At 52.7% G+C, this 13,403-nt stretch overlaps 3 gene segments (V, D, J or C); all 3 read left to right on the top strand.

Annotated features, from left to right (window-relative positions):
• The first annotated feature begins 1,240 nt into the window (after positions 1-1,240).
• On the top strand, positions 1,241-2,184 carry LOC113616764 (immunoglobulin lambda variable 3-9-like). The segment is given in 2 exon segments: positions 1,241-1,286; positions 1,679-2,184. Coding segments are annotated over 2 exon segments (552 nt in total).
• Positions 2,185-5,587: 3,403 nt separating this feature from the next.
• Positions 5,588-8,483, top strand: LOC113616763 (immunoglobulin lambda variable 3-25-like). The segment is given in 3 exon segments: positions 5,588-5,702; positions 5,861-6,184; positions 8,371-8,483. Coding segments are annotated over 3 exon segments (483 nt in total).
• A 1,083-nt stretch (positions 8,484-9,566) lies between these two features.
• On the top strand, positions 9,567-13,374 carry LOC113616765 (immunoglobulin lambda variable 4-3-like; the record flags this gene model as incomplete). The annotated part of the segment is given in 3 exon segments: positions 9,567-9,675; positions 9,789-10,181; positions 13,263-13,374. Coding segments are annotated over 3 exon segments (551 nt in total), but the record flags the coding sequence as incomplete, so codon positions are not given.
• Between the last annotated feature and the right edge of the window lie 29 nt (positions 13,375-13,403).

Raw genomic sequence — 13,403 nt, 5'->3', positions numbered from 1 at the left:
GGAAATCACCACCTGAGCAGTGGGCTCTGAAATCTATACCGAGAACTGAGTCTCCGCCTCCAGTGTGGAGAAGCCACCAGGGGGCAGCAGAGGTAGCCTGGCAGAGCCACCTGGAGGAGTGGTGTCCTGGGCATCAGGGCTCCAGTGCAGGGGAAGGAGTAACCAGGACCTCACACCTGATGACAAGTGTCCTTCCGTTTCTACAGTGTCACCTTCACTCTCAAGTACATGTTTCTGTCTCCGTGTGTCCCAAGTCCTGCTCTTGGAGACGGTGCCTGTTTCCTTGCCCCACACCCACTGCCAGCCCACCTAATACTGCTAAAAAGCCACCGCTGTCCAGAAATGCTCATCCTCCCTGTGACCACACGTTGCCACTCCCTTCCCTGTGCTCGGAGCCCCTGTCCTCCAGACACAGCTGCTCCTACTCCCTGGAAGCTCTCCCACTGCCCTCACACCTGTCCCTCCGCTTACCCCTTACAGGGAAGGGGGGAACCAGAAATTTCCACACTTCCTGTTTCCCAGTGTCTGACACACAGCAGTCACTCAATCAGCTTTCCGTAATTTTGATGTTTATGACATATATATTTTCCCAGCAACTGAAGGGAAATGGATTAGGACTGACATTCCCTTGCAGAGTTATTAAACCCTGAAGCCCCCTCTCATTCTCTCACAGAGCAAACATTTCTTTTAGCCCCTTGTCTGTTCCTGCCCCTGGGGCACGACGGGGACACTACAGCCCCAGGAGCTCACAGCCCAGGGCAGACACAGCACCGCAATGGCCTGGAACACTCCATGTGCTTTGTCAAACTGTGAATTTTATTCAGTCTTGGGCCCAGGAGCTGTGATAGGGGGGAGAATCCTGTACAGTCTAAGCCTCTTAGTGTTGCCCGTGGAATGAGTTCAGAGAATACAGACCCACCTCTGAGCTCTCAGTGGCCAGGCCCGTCCAGGAGTGAGGCCAGGACTCAGACTGGGCTGGAGATGTCACCCCCAGACTATGGGACAGCAGGTGGAGGAGGATCCCCCGGGCCGAGGCGGGGTCTGCAGGGGCCACCCCTCCCTCTCTGTGTCCCTGGGGACTGAGCCCTTCTCTGAAACCACAGAGCTCCCCAGGCAGACCCCCTGGGCTCCGGCTGATTCGCACCCCCGGCAGCTCTCTCTCCAGCAAGGGGATAAGAGAGGCCTGGGAGGCGCCCTGCCCAGCCTAGGCCTCGGGGAGCAGACTCGGGGTGCCTCCACCATGGCCTGGACGCCCCTCCTCCTCGGCCTCCTGGCTCACTGCACAGGTGCTGCCCCCAGGGTCCGCCCACCCCTGGCCCAGGGCTCGGGGACAGGCCTGGCCCTGACTCTGAGTTCAGCAGGGCGCTGCCCGTGGGGACAGGAGACTCCTGGCCCTGCCGCAGGATGGGGGACTGGAGGGGCCGAAATCTCCCCACTGTGCTCACTGCTGTGTGTGAGCCCCGAGGGGCTGCGCCTGCCAGAGAAAGTGAGGGGCGTTCTCATTTGTTCAGAGGCTCCATCCACCAACCAGGCCCATGGGCCCCTGGGGCTGAGACTGACGGGAGGGGGTGCCCTCGGGGCCCAGAGAATCTTTGGAGCTTAGTCCAGGCCAGGCAGGTGGGGGTCTCTGGACATGGGTTCTTCACCTCCAGCCCACCTGTCCTTTTCTCTCCTGCAGGCATTGTGTCCTCCTATGAACTGACTCAGTTGCCCTCGGTGTCGGTGTCCCTGGGACAGACAGCCAGAATCACGTGTGGGGGGAACAACATTGGAAGTAAATATGTTCAACGGTACCAGCAGAAGCTGGGCCAGGCCCCTGTGCCGGTCATCTATGGTGATGGCAACCGTCCCTCGGGTATCCCTGACTGGATATCTGCCTCCAAATCGGGGAACATGGCCACCCTAACCATTAGCGGAGTCCGGGCTGAGGACGAGGCTGACTATTACTATCAGTCATATGACAGCAGTTATAATCCTCATGGTGACACAGGCAGATGGAGAAGTGAGATCCTAACCTCCCTGCCTGGCCGGGCGCTCACTCCACCCGCCTCGGAGCAGCTGGAGGGCAGGCCTGAGGCTTGGGCATCCTCTCTGGTCCTGGCCCGGCTCCTCCAGGGCTGGACACTCTGTCCTCTTGGGACCCTGGTTCATCCTGATGAAAATGGAGAAAGGTGTCTGCTCTGAGCTACAAAGGCTGCTGTCAGGGTTGAGAGGAAAGGAAAGTTTTAGGGGTCATGATGTGGTCCAGGGCCCGAGTGTGATCCCGTGTCTCAGGAGAGCCCACGCTCTCTGAGCCGGCGGAGCTCTGTGGGGATCCGTCTCCTCCTGGTGGGACCCGCTGTAGGAGTCCTGGGGCTGGGTCCCCTGCTCTCCTGGATGAGGCGCCCCATGTCCTGCGGGGCTACCTGCAGCCTGGAGAGGCCAGAGACCTGGCCCTGTCCCCTGGGACCCTTCCTCTCCTGAGATTTCACAGAAACCGCAGAGGAAGTGCTGAGTCCACCTGGCTTCTCCTGGGGACACCCTCCTGGACACACTGTCCTCAGCTTGGACCCCAGGTCCCAAGTGCCCAAAATTACTGTCTGATGGGGGCAGAGTTTCTGTTTGGGGTGATGAAAAAGCTCTAAAAATAGATCATGGTGATGGGTGCGCAACGTTGTGAATGTGTTTTAGTACCACTGGATTTTCACTCAAAAATGATTGTATTATCCAGGTTTCTCCAGACACAAAACAAATAGGATAGGTATGAATAGACAGAGATTTATTGTGTGCAATTTTTTTATGTGGATTTATTATGAGGAATCTTGCCATGAGGTTTTGGAGGTTGAGAAGTCCCAGGAAGCACTGTCTGCAAGTGGACACCGGCAGAGCCAGGGGTGAGATTCAGTCCGAAGGCCTGAGAACCAGGGAAGCTGATGTATGACTCTCAGTCCCAGGGTGGGAGACCGATGTCCCAGCCTCCGCGTCAGGGAGGAGGGGGACTCTACCTTCCTTGGCCTTTTGTTCCTCCCAGGCCAACACGGGGAGGGCCGCCTGCTTCACTGAGCCCACAGGTTCAAATGCTCATGTCCTCCAGAAACACCCCTGGACACCCGCAGAAATAAATGTAAGTGGGACCTCGGTTTCCGAGTCAAATGGACACACAAAATGAACCATCACGGTGATTAAAGTAATAACTCTTATGTATGTATGTTTTACAATATTTTTTAAATTGCTCAGTCTGAAATAAAGTACAGGAATTTGAATTCTGAAGTCATTTGACCAACAAAGCAGAAGAAGAATTGTGTAGTGATCACCCATATACCCTCTCCCTGGTCGTAACATGGGTTACATGGTGCCCTGGACAGTTACAGCCTTTCTCTGTCTCCATATATATGTATGTATGTATGTATTTCAGAGAATTCACATTCATCGGTCCAGTCCACAGCCGCCGCATTCCCAGGTGCCCAGAAGTTTATTTTAGCTGTTAGTTTTGTTACCGGATAAGATCCTCAAGGTTCCCGCCCCCACATTTGGTTATCACTTCTCTCTGATCCAGCATTTATCAGCTAAGATTCCTTATGACTCTAGGCTATGGGATCTTTTGCAAAAGTTCCACAGAGAGGAGTGTGTTCACTGTGCACAGGAGGACAGTGGTTCTCTATTGTGAGAAATGCTAACAGAGCTCTTCACACAGACATGAAAGGATCAGAGATAGTAATTACAGTCATTCTAAGAAATAAGAACTATAATAAAGGCAACACATAGGTTAATTTTAAAAAGGCTGGTCTTAAGGTACTTTTGGTAAACCTGCAGGCCCTACAGACCCCTGAAGACTCAGCTCTCAACCAATAGATTGGCCATGAGTCACCAGTCACTCCCACCTGCTCAGGAGAATGAGGACGAAGCATCACTGCAGCAGAGGCAGCCGGACCCAGCCAGGCCCCTGAATGGCCAGGCAGCCCTGCATCCCCACAGATTCTCCAGCTTAATCTGGGGTACAGCCCCGCTGACCACCCCCACATGCAGGCTGAGGGGGCTTCTATTGACAGAAAGGATGTGGTAGGGATGACAGTGATCCTGGGGACCCCGTCTCTCCTCCCAGCCTGGCCCTCATGCTCCCCTCCCTCCCTGATGAAGTTCTGCCCCAAAGGGCCAGGGTCTGAATCCAGGACCCCTGGGCTCCATCCTGGGCTCACCCCACATTTCTCTATTAATCTGGGGATTTACTCTCTCTGGGCCACAGCTTAACCTGCTATAAAATGGGGAGGTATGTACTGACCTTAAGAAGTTTTTTTCCAAGTTAAATTATAAAAAGGCCACCAAAGTGTATTGTTAACTAAAGGGGGAATCAGTGAGTTATGAGGTCCTAGAGTTTCCTGTCGTCACCCTGCAGGAATCCGAGGAGAGGGGTTCAGCCATCTGTATGATTTCTGGATAGAATCCCAGTGGAATAGCAGGAGATCCCCAGTTTCCTTAAAAAGGCAGACTATGCTAAGGTAGAAATGCTAGCACCACAAACTCTGAGAGGTGTGAGGTGACATAAAAAAATAAAAAAAGGAGAAGAGATGGTGGAAATCATGATGTTGATGATGGAGATGATGGTGATGATGGTAATGATGATGGTGATGAAGATGATGATGATGATGGCGGTGATAATGATGATGATGATGATGGTGGTGATAATGATGATGATGATGATGATGATGTAAGGGCTTAAATGACCTCAAGTGCCAGGAACATCATCACTCAACTGACCTCCTGGGGAGGAGATAGTATCAACCTTGGTTCCCAAATACAAGGAACCTTGGGTCCTGAGGGGATTACACACGTTGCTATGGAACTTGACACTTTGCAGCTACAGTTCATCCTGTACACTCTACTCTACTAACAAAACCAAAGGGACAGGAAGGGCATTTCTACCCTGAGACATGGTTACAGGAATAACAATTGCACTGTGTAGGTGACCTCTCCGTGCTGGGCCGGGCAGGGCAGGGGTCACAGCTGCTCAGAGTCAGGGCTGGACTCCCTGGTCCACACTCTCTCAGGTGGTTTTTGGGGTGACCTGAGGGAGAGGAGCCCCGGTCTGATTCTACTCCACAGCAGGGGGAAGCAGAGCACAGCCAAGAGCATCAGGACAGAGGGTGGGGCTGCCCAAGTGGAGCCCCAGAGGGAACCAGCCCTCAGGGTCCACCGGTGTCCAAGGTTCAGTGCTCGGCAGGAAGTTGGGACTGACTGTGCCATCCGCTCAGGACATAGTAACCATATTAAAGGGTCTCATTCACAGTGAACCCCAGGACACCCAGTGAAAGGGGCACAGTGGCCACGGCCAGGATGCTGCCAGGCTGACAGCCCCACTGGGCCAGCCCAGGAGAGACCACTGGATGGTTTCCAACAGCGGTCATGTGGTCAGACATAAGGAGGGTGACTGTGACCTCAGACCTTGGAGGCCAAGTCTGAGTTTTTGGACATGCGAAGCCGTGGAGGAAGCTGGGTGACAGTCACCTGGGCTGATGGTTTGGGTGACTCCCATCTCAGTAAGGAGCCCCAGGGGGGTGTAAATTTGCATAAACCCAAACCCTCACTGCCCCCCTCAAAGCTCTGAGAGGGAATAAAAGGATATGAGTAGAACCCAGAGCTGCTGTGGTGTCTCGGAGGCAGAGCTCAGGGCGTCCACACCATGGCCTGGACCCCTCTCCTGTTCCCCCTCTTCATCCTCTGCACAGGTGCTGCCTTCCGGCCCTGCCCACAGGCTCAGGCCCCCCAGAACCCTGGGCTGGGCCTGCCTCAAACCCAGAGTTCAGCCCAGGCACAACCTCAGAGTGGGACCCCTCCCTGCGAATGGATCCTTCATTCTCAACCCCTCTCCCATCCTCTCTTACAGGCTCCGTGGCCTCCTATGAGCTGACCCAGCCGCCATTAGTGTCCGTGGCCTTGGGACAGACGTCCAAGATCACCTGCTCTGGAGACCTACTGGACAAAAAATATACATATTGGCACCAGCAGAAGCCAGGCCAGGCCCCTGTGCTGGTCATTTATGAGGACAGCAAGCGGCCCTCAGGGATCCCAGACCGATTCTCTGGTTCCAGCTCAGGCAAAATTGCCACCCTGACCATCAGCAGGGCCCAGGCTGAGGACGAGGCTGACTATTACTGTGGGTCAGCTGACAGCAGTGATTATGTTCACAGTGACACAGGCAGACAGGGAAGTGAGACACAAACCCCCTCTGTGTCTGGCTCACACTCTCCTCCAGCCCCAGGAAGACTGTGGAAAAACAGTGACAGGTCTGACCTTGTCCCTCAAGTTCTGAGACGCCTAGGCTGCCCCTCCTCCCAGCCCTCCAGGCAGGCTCTGCACAGGGGCCTCAGGAGTGATTATGCACTGGCAGGACCAGGCTGGCTCAGCGTCTGGGCTGTGGTGTTGACTTGAGGAAATAAGGCCTGAATGAAGGACAGACAGCGAGGGCAGAGACCCAGTGCTAGTGGACCCTGGATGTCCACATGGTGCTGACTGGCCACTCATCAGCCCAAATCTCTTGGATGGATGCCCAGAACCACCCAGCTCGTCAGAGCTCTGGAACCTCCAGGATCCCGTGACAACCTGGGACTCCAAACGAGGCAAAGCAGCAGAGTGGACAGAGTGGGGGCCGCCACGTCCCTCCTCTGGGCTCATCTGCCTCACACCCATGTTGGAGCCCCTGGCAGCTCCCAGCTGTGCCCTCCCTGGGGAGGGCTGTCGTTGTAGAGACAGTCCCCCCAAGGTCGTGTCCCCTGGTGCCATGTAAGAAAGTGTAAAAGCAAGTACAGAAAGGATTTAACTGTGACCAAGTACCTTTGTTGAAACTAAAAACAATAAGAAAGAAAGAACATAGGGAGAAACAAAATATCCCATACCCAGCAAGGAAAGATTCACAATACCTGAATATCAAACATTTCCTGTAAGGAATCAGAAAACTAAGAGTCAGAATAAGTACAAAAATCAGTTAATCCGAACTTGCCCTGAATGGCCCAGATGATGTATTTGATAGACAAGGACACAAAAGCAACTTCTATAGTTATAGTCCATTTGTTCCTGAGCTTGAGGAAAGATTGAACATGTTAAACGGAGACACAGGGTGTAAAAACATGATCCACATTGCATTTCTGCAAATGAAAACTACACATCTGAGATTAAAATAAACTGGATGAGACTGAGAGCACATAGATGCTGCAGAAGAAGATCACTGAACTTGATGAAATAGCAGTAGAAACTAGTCGAAATCAAACACAGACCCACCAAAGAAAAATGATGAGAGATGTCATCCCCTGCCCCAAACCCACCCATGTGGCCTGAGAAAAAGTCTCCTCTTAACAAATTTTGCCCATCGTTCCAGGGTCTAGAGCCTGACACAAGCTCAGTTTGATGAGTTTAGGACAGTTAAGCTCCAGACCCAAGTGGCCTTAGAAAGACTAAGGAGGCCAGCAGGAGGGGCTGAGGGTGTCCATGGTGACCTGGAACAGAGCTCCTGAGACCTGGTGGGCACACTGAATGGGTTTAGGGGCCCCTCAATCCAGTATGAACTCACCTTAAGTAATTACATCTGAATGGGCCCTATTTCCAAATAAGGTCCCACTCTTGGGCACTGGTGGTTAGGACTTCAACAGGCAATTGTTAGAGGTCCTACAATATGTTTGTGTATTTTGGTGTGGCCAGAAAATTTTGTCAGTGGCAAATCCCAAACCCAAGACTTTTCCCATCCATCCCATTCCTACAACCACGATTCCACCGTCTCTGCTTTCTATTAAGTGTATGGGTAAGGCTTAAGGATATTCACAGATGGAAGAGGAGTAAATATTCATGTGTGCTTAATACATATCAAGACCCATCCACATTCTTCCTACTTATTAACGTGTTTAATCACAAATAATCAATGAACAAGCATCCCCATTATATTCCATCTTACAGATGCGGAAGCTGAGGTACGAAGGACAGAGCAACTTGTTTCAAATCAGAACTGGAACGGGGCAGACCCGGCAACAAAGAGGTCCCTCCACCCGAGTTCCTGGACTTCCCCACCTTCCTGTGGCCTCTCATGGTGCTTCCAAAGCTAAGACGTGGCCTTTCCTGAATGTGCTAGGTAGTTCTCTCTCCTATTTCAGACACAAGTGACTGACATTGTGACTTTGCAGTGCTGCCCTATCCATTACCTACACTATTTGAACCACATATGTAATTTTCAATTATCCAGTAAACGCTTTTTAAAAATTAGGAGAAACCGATGCAGTTAGTTTCCATAATAGGTTTTGCGTAACTAAATTACTTGAAAATATCATTTCAATATGAATTAAATATTAGAATATTGATACATTCTACACTACACTCTCCTAAATCTTTGAAATGTGCTGGGTATTTCAGATCTACAGCACATCTCACTGCGACCACCCACATTGCATGTTCAGAAGCCTCCTTGGCTTGTGGCCACCATGTTGGACAGAGCAGGTGAGATGGATGAGGTCTCCTTGGGGTAACCGTGCCTGTAGTACATACTCACCACACCAAGAGGTGACGGAGGGTCCCAAGCCCAGAGTCTTTGCTGGAGAGGAACTGCTGAGCCATTTTCCACCAAGACCAGGGATACTGAGGGTACCTCAAAATGAGGAGATTTAATACATGTATCCATGTGACTTCTTTCCCAAAGGCAAGATAGTAAATACAACTACAATTTTAAAGGTGGTTCTGAATCGTTAAACACATTTTTATTACAGTCTGTGAAATGAATGACAATAGTCTGTACATTTTTAAGTAAATAGTGTCACATCATCCCTTTCAGTAGGGAGATCATTTCCATAAACCCCACAAGTCATAAAGTTATATTTTGTGAATAGATCTAGATGGAAAGGTGGACCATAAGGAATATTTTAGTGACATTGGATATGGATCACCTGAATACAGAACAGAGGGTGGTGACAGGAGGGGCTCAGAGGGCCTGGAGTCGGGATGGAGGAAACTATGGGGGGTTTTGAGGGGGGAGGGGGGAGGGGGCTGAAACGTCAGGCTCTGAAGTCAGTCCCTTGGATGGAATCTTGACCCATGCATCCCTGTCTGGGGGAATCTGGGAAAATCATTTACCCTCCCAATGGTTACTCCTCCTCCTGAGACTGGGGAGAGGTTGTGCCTTCAGCAGAGGGCGCTGTGGGATTATTTGGTGCCCGGTGAGGTGCTGCAGGAAACTCACCAAGGGTCTGGCATATGCTGGGGGCTCAAAAGTTGTCATTCTATTAAAGTAGCTACATGTGTAGGAAGACGTCCATCCTGGGGGCACCAAGGGGCACTGTGGTCCTGGCTGGGACCCTCATAAGTCCATGTCCCCTGGGGAGGGCCCAAGTGAAAAGAGCATGACTGACGCTTCCTTGAAGATACCTCTCTTGAGGAGAGTAAATGTCTCTCTGAAACTCACACGTGGCCCTTCTTCTGTCCCCAGGGAGTCCCCAGCGTGAGGCCTCTGGGCTCAGGGCTCAGCCAGGAGCTGAGACACAGGATGGGGAGGGAGGAGTAGATTTGCATTCACTGCTCCTCCCTTTGCGAGCTGCAAGGGGAGAGGATAAGACAGAGACCTGGAGAGGCCAGTCCAGCTGGGCAGCCTCAGTGCAGAGCTCGCAGAAGGACCTCCCACCATGACCTGGGTGCCCTTCTACCTCCTGCCCCTCCTGTTCAACACAGGTCAGAGTGGCCCAGGGACGCGGGGGCCTCCCAGCCCCTCCCTCCAGCACAGTCCTGAGGGTCACCTGCCCAGTGTCAGTGCCGTCAGCCAACCCTTGCATTTCTGTCTGCAGGTCTCTGTGCTGTGCCTGTGCTGACCCAGACCCCGTCTGCATCTTCTTCCCTGGGAGGCTCGGCCAAGCTCACCTGCACCCTGAGCAGTGAGCACAGCACGTACTACATTGAGTGGTATCAACAGAGAGTAGGGCAGGCCCCTAGGTATCTGATGAAGCTGACCAGTGACGGAAGCGTCACCAAGGGGGATGGGATCCCCGACCGCTTCTCAGGCTCCAGCTCTGGGGCTGACCGCTACCTGACCATCGCCAACATCCAGTCTGAGGACGAGACTGAGTATATCTGTGGTGTCAGCTATAACACTGACGGCCAAGTTGGATGCCACAGTGACACAGACCTAGGGGAAGTGAGGCCAAAACCTCCCTCCCTTGCCCTCCGTCCCACGCACCAGGGTGAGCTGCTCCCTGTCTGTCCCCGGAGTCCTGACCTTTGAGTCTTCCCCTTGCAAACCCCTCACCCCCAACCTCTCCCCGAGTCACCCCCAGGGAGAGGCAGACACACATTAAAATTTAGGTGGTTTTGATGAGGTGGGATTCTGGGTCCTCCTCACAGGTCTGTGTGGGCAGTGCTGGGAGAGACCAGCCCAGCCCAGGGCAGAACAGGACACTGGGAAAGGGCTGAGCTGAGATGACCCTGTCCCCAGTAGCCCCCAGGCCCTACTCCAAGTCTCTCAGGGAAGGAACATGGATCTTGGCGTCCAGAGGCGACATGCAGGTCATGGTACCAAGTGTCCTGACTTGGGTGCCCCGGGTGCAGAGCAGGCCCCTGGCCAGGACTGAGGGCTCAGCAGGAAGCACTGGGCATCTGGGGAGGGAGGATGGGAACCTTGACCCCATGGTGGGTGCAGAGCTGGGTCCTTAGGGAGTCATGAGGCGGTAAGGGTGTCTGTGGCAGTACAGACTTGGAGCTCGGCCGGGCTTCTCCTGCTGGGGAAGGGTCTCAGCTTTGGTGCCAAGAATGGCTCCCCATTCACCCACAGGACGTTGTAGGGACCGGCCAGCACCACATCCACTGGGACAGCAGCAGGGATGGGGAACGGGGATGCTGAGCTGGAGAATATGGTCCCCTTACCCCAGTCGGACCCCCAGTGACTGAGGCCTGAGAGGCAAAGTCCAGGAGCTGCCCGTGGCCTGGAGGACTCCACGGGGGCAGGAGGGGAGGAGGCGGTTGGTCTCCCGGAGAGGGATGGACAGGGGGCCGGGGGCAGGACTGGACAGGACATCAGAGCTCCGTCCTGCAGTGACCTCTGTCCCCGACTCTGCCGGGACTCACAGGGGACACAGGGCCCTCTCCTGTCACCCCATCCCGGAAAGGGTTGTTCTCTCCAAGGGTTTGCTGTGACTTTGTCCCAAACAAGGCCTCCTGCAGGTCCCACTAGTGGGGAGTGTCCTGTCCCCCTTACACTGTAGGAAAGGGAGCCAGGAGGATGGCAGTGAGTAAACCCACCGCCATGCGGGTCCCACCACATCCACACGCCCCGGGGCCTGTGCTGCTAAGAAGTGAAGACAGCAGGAGCCTGTGACGGACGCACAGAGGGACAGACGGCACGATGTGAGGACAAGGATGGAAAAGGGAAGACGATGAGACCATACCATGCTGTGCTTAGATGGCGACCCACCAGGGAGGGATCTGCCCTTATGGACTCGATCAGAGAGAGATGGACACCCATTTGAGGGCATCTCTCTGGTCAAGGTCATAATAGGGTCAGGGTCTGGGTGAGAACTGTCAACCTGTCTGTGAAAGTGACTGATGAACAGGGTGGAGGACGGTATCTCCTCCCAGGTTGGTCCGCACCTGTGGACATAGGATTAGTGACCTTATAAGAAGAGACCAGAAACACACCCCCAACCCCGAGTGAGCCACTGAGACAGACCATCTAAGGACAGAGCCAGAAAGCACCTTCAGGGAGCCGGGAGAGAGCTTGCACTAAAAACAATATTAGGGCATCTTGATCATGGACTTCTGACCTCCAGAACCTTGGAAAATAAATTTGTGGTGTTTAAGCAACATGTGGGTGGTATTTTTCCATGGCTGCCTGAGCTGACTAAGACAGGAGCGGGGAACACTTGTGTGTAGGTGTTTATGGGAGCATTAGTCTTCATTTCTCTGAAATAAAATCCCAAGGGTACAATTCCTAGATTGTACAGTAATTGCATGTTTAGTTTCATAGTAGCTGCAAAGCTGTTTTCTAGGGTGGCTGTACCACTTTATAGTCCTACCAGTCCCTCTGCTGCACAACCAGCATTGGTTTTGCCACTGTTTTTTACTTTAGCCCATCTGCTCCATTCTGACTGGTGTGTAGCGGCAACTCTTTAGGGTGTGATTGACATTCCCCTAATGACTCACGGGGACCATCTTCCCATGTGCTCACCTGACATCTGTACATTCCCGAAAAAATGTCTGTTCACATCATTTCCCAAATTCCACTTGGATTTTAGTTGTTTTGTTTATTGATTAGTTTTGACACATTTTTTAATGTATATACAAGTTTTTTGATGAATATGTGAGTGGAAAGTATTTTCTCCCACTTTACTGGATTTTTCAACTCCATAAAAAGGACTTTTATAGAACATATGCTTTTCATTTTAATGTATTTCAATTTATCTTCTTCCTTTCACAAATCATGCATGTATTGTCAAGTCCAAGAATTCTGGCCTAGGTCTAGATAAGGAAGACATTTTTCCTTTTATTTTTAAGCATAAAATGAAAAAGAATGTATATGTTGATTTGAATCACTTTGCTGTGCACCTAAAACTAAAACAACATTGTAAATCCACTATACTTCGAAAAATAAAAATTAAGAAACTTTAAAGAAATATAATAAAAACCCTGCCAGATGTACCTGACCGGTGTCACTGTGTCTGCTGCTGGAATTCTGGGCTCTCGCAGCAGCATGACCGTGGTCCCCACAGTGCCAGCTTCCAGCACTGTCCAGCCCACCACACAATAACCTCATCCCCAGAGAGGACGCCTGTGTGTCCCCAAGGCCCAGAGGGGAGCCCAGGAGCGGACTGAGAGGTGTGTGCACATGCTGGGGCAGGGGCAGCCTTTCTCACTCAGCACCAAGAGAGTTCTGGGGACCTGGGCTCAGGCCTGGAACTCGGGTTCCAGTTTAACTCCTCCTTGGATTCCAGCTGTTCTCTGCTCAGCAGGGAGCCGGTCACAAGGCCAAAGGTGGCAGGAAGGAGATTTGCATGAAGACACCCCTTCTGAGCATAAGAGAGGCCCAAAGGCCCCACCCCAGCTGTGAGCTCAGAGGCAGAGCTCGGGGCGTCCCCACAATGGCCTGGACCCGTCTCCTGCTCCCCCTCCTCACTCTCTGCACAGGTGCTGCCCCCAGGCTCAGCCCGAAAAGTGACCAGAGCTCAGCCTGGTCCAGAACTTCAGCTCAGCACAGGAGCTGCCGCAGGGGGCATGAGGCTGCAGGGATGAGGCCCTCTTCCTCACCCTCACTCTCCTTTCCTCTCTTGCAGGTTCTGTGGCCTCTTCTGCGCTGACTCAGCCACCTGCGGTGTCTGTGTCCTTGGGACAGACGGCCAGGATCACCTGCCAGGGAGACAGCTTAGGAAGCTATTATGCTCAATGGTACCAGCAGAAGCCAGGCCAGGCCCCTG

Source organism: Aethalodelphis obliquidens, unplaced genomic scaffold (assembly GCF_003676395.1).
Source record: "Aethalodelphis obliquidens isolate GAN/ISIS:26980383/991018 unplaced genomic scaffold, ASM367639v1 scaffold466, whole genome shotgun sequence".
NCBI classification, from domain to species: Eukaryota; Metazoa; Chordata; class Mammalia; order Artiodactyla; family Delphinidae; genus Aethalodelphis; species Aethalodelphis obliquidens.
The sequence above is the reverse complement of the archived record's forward strand: the minus strand, read 5'-3'. Positions and strand labels throughout refer to the sequence as shown.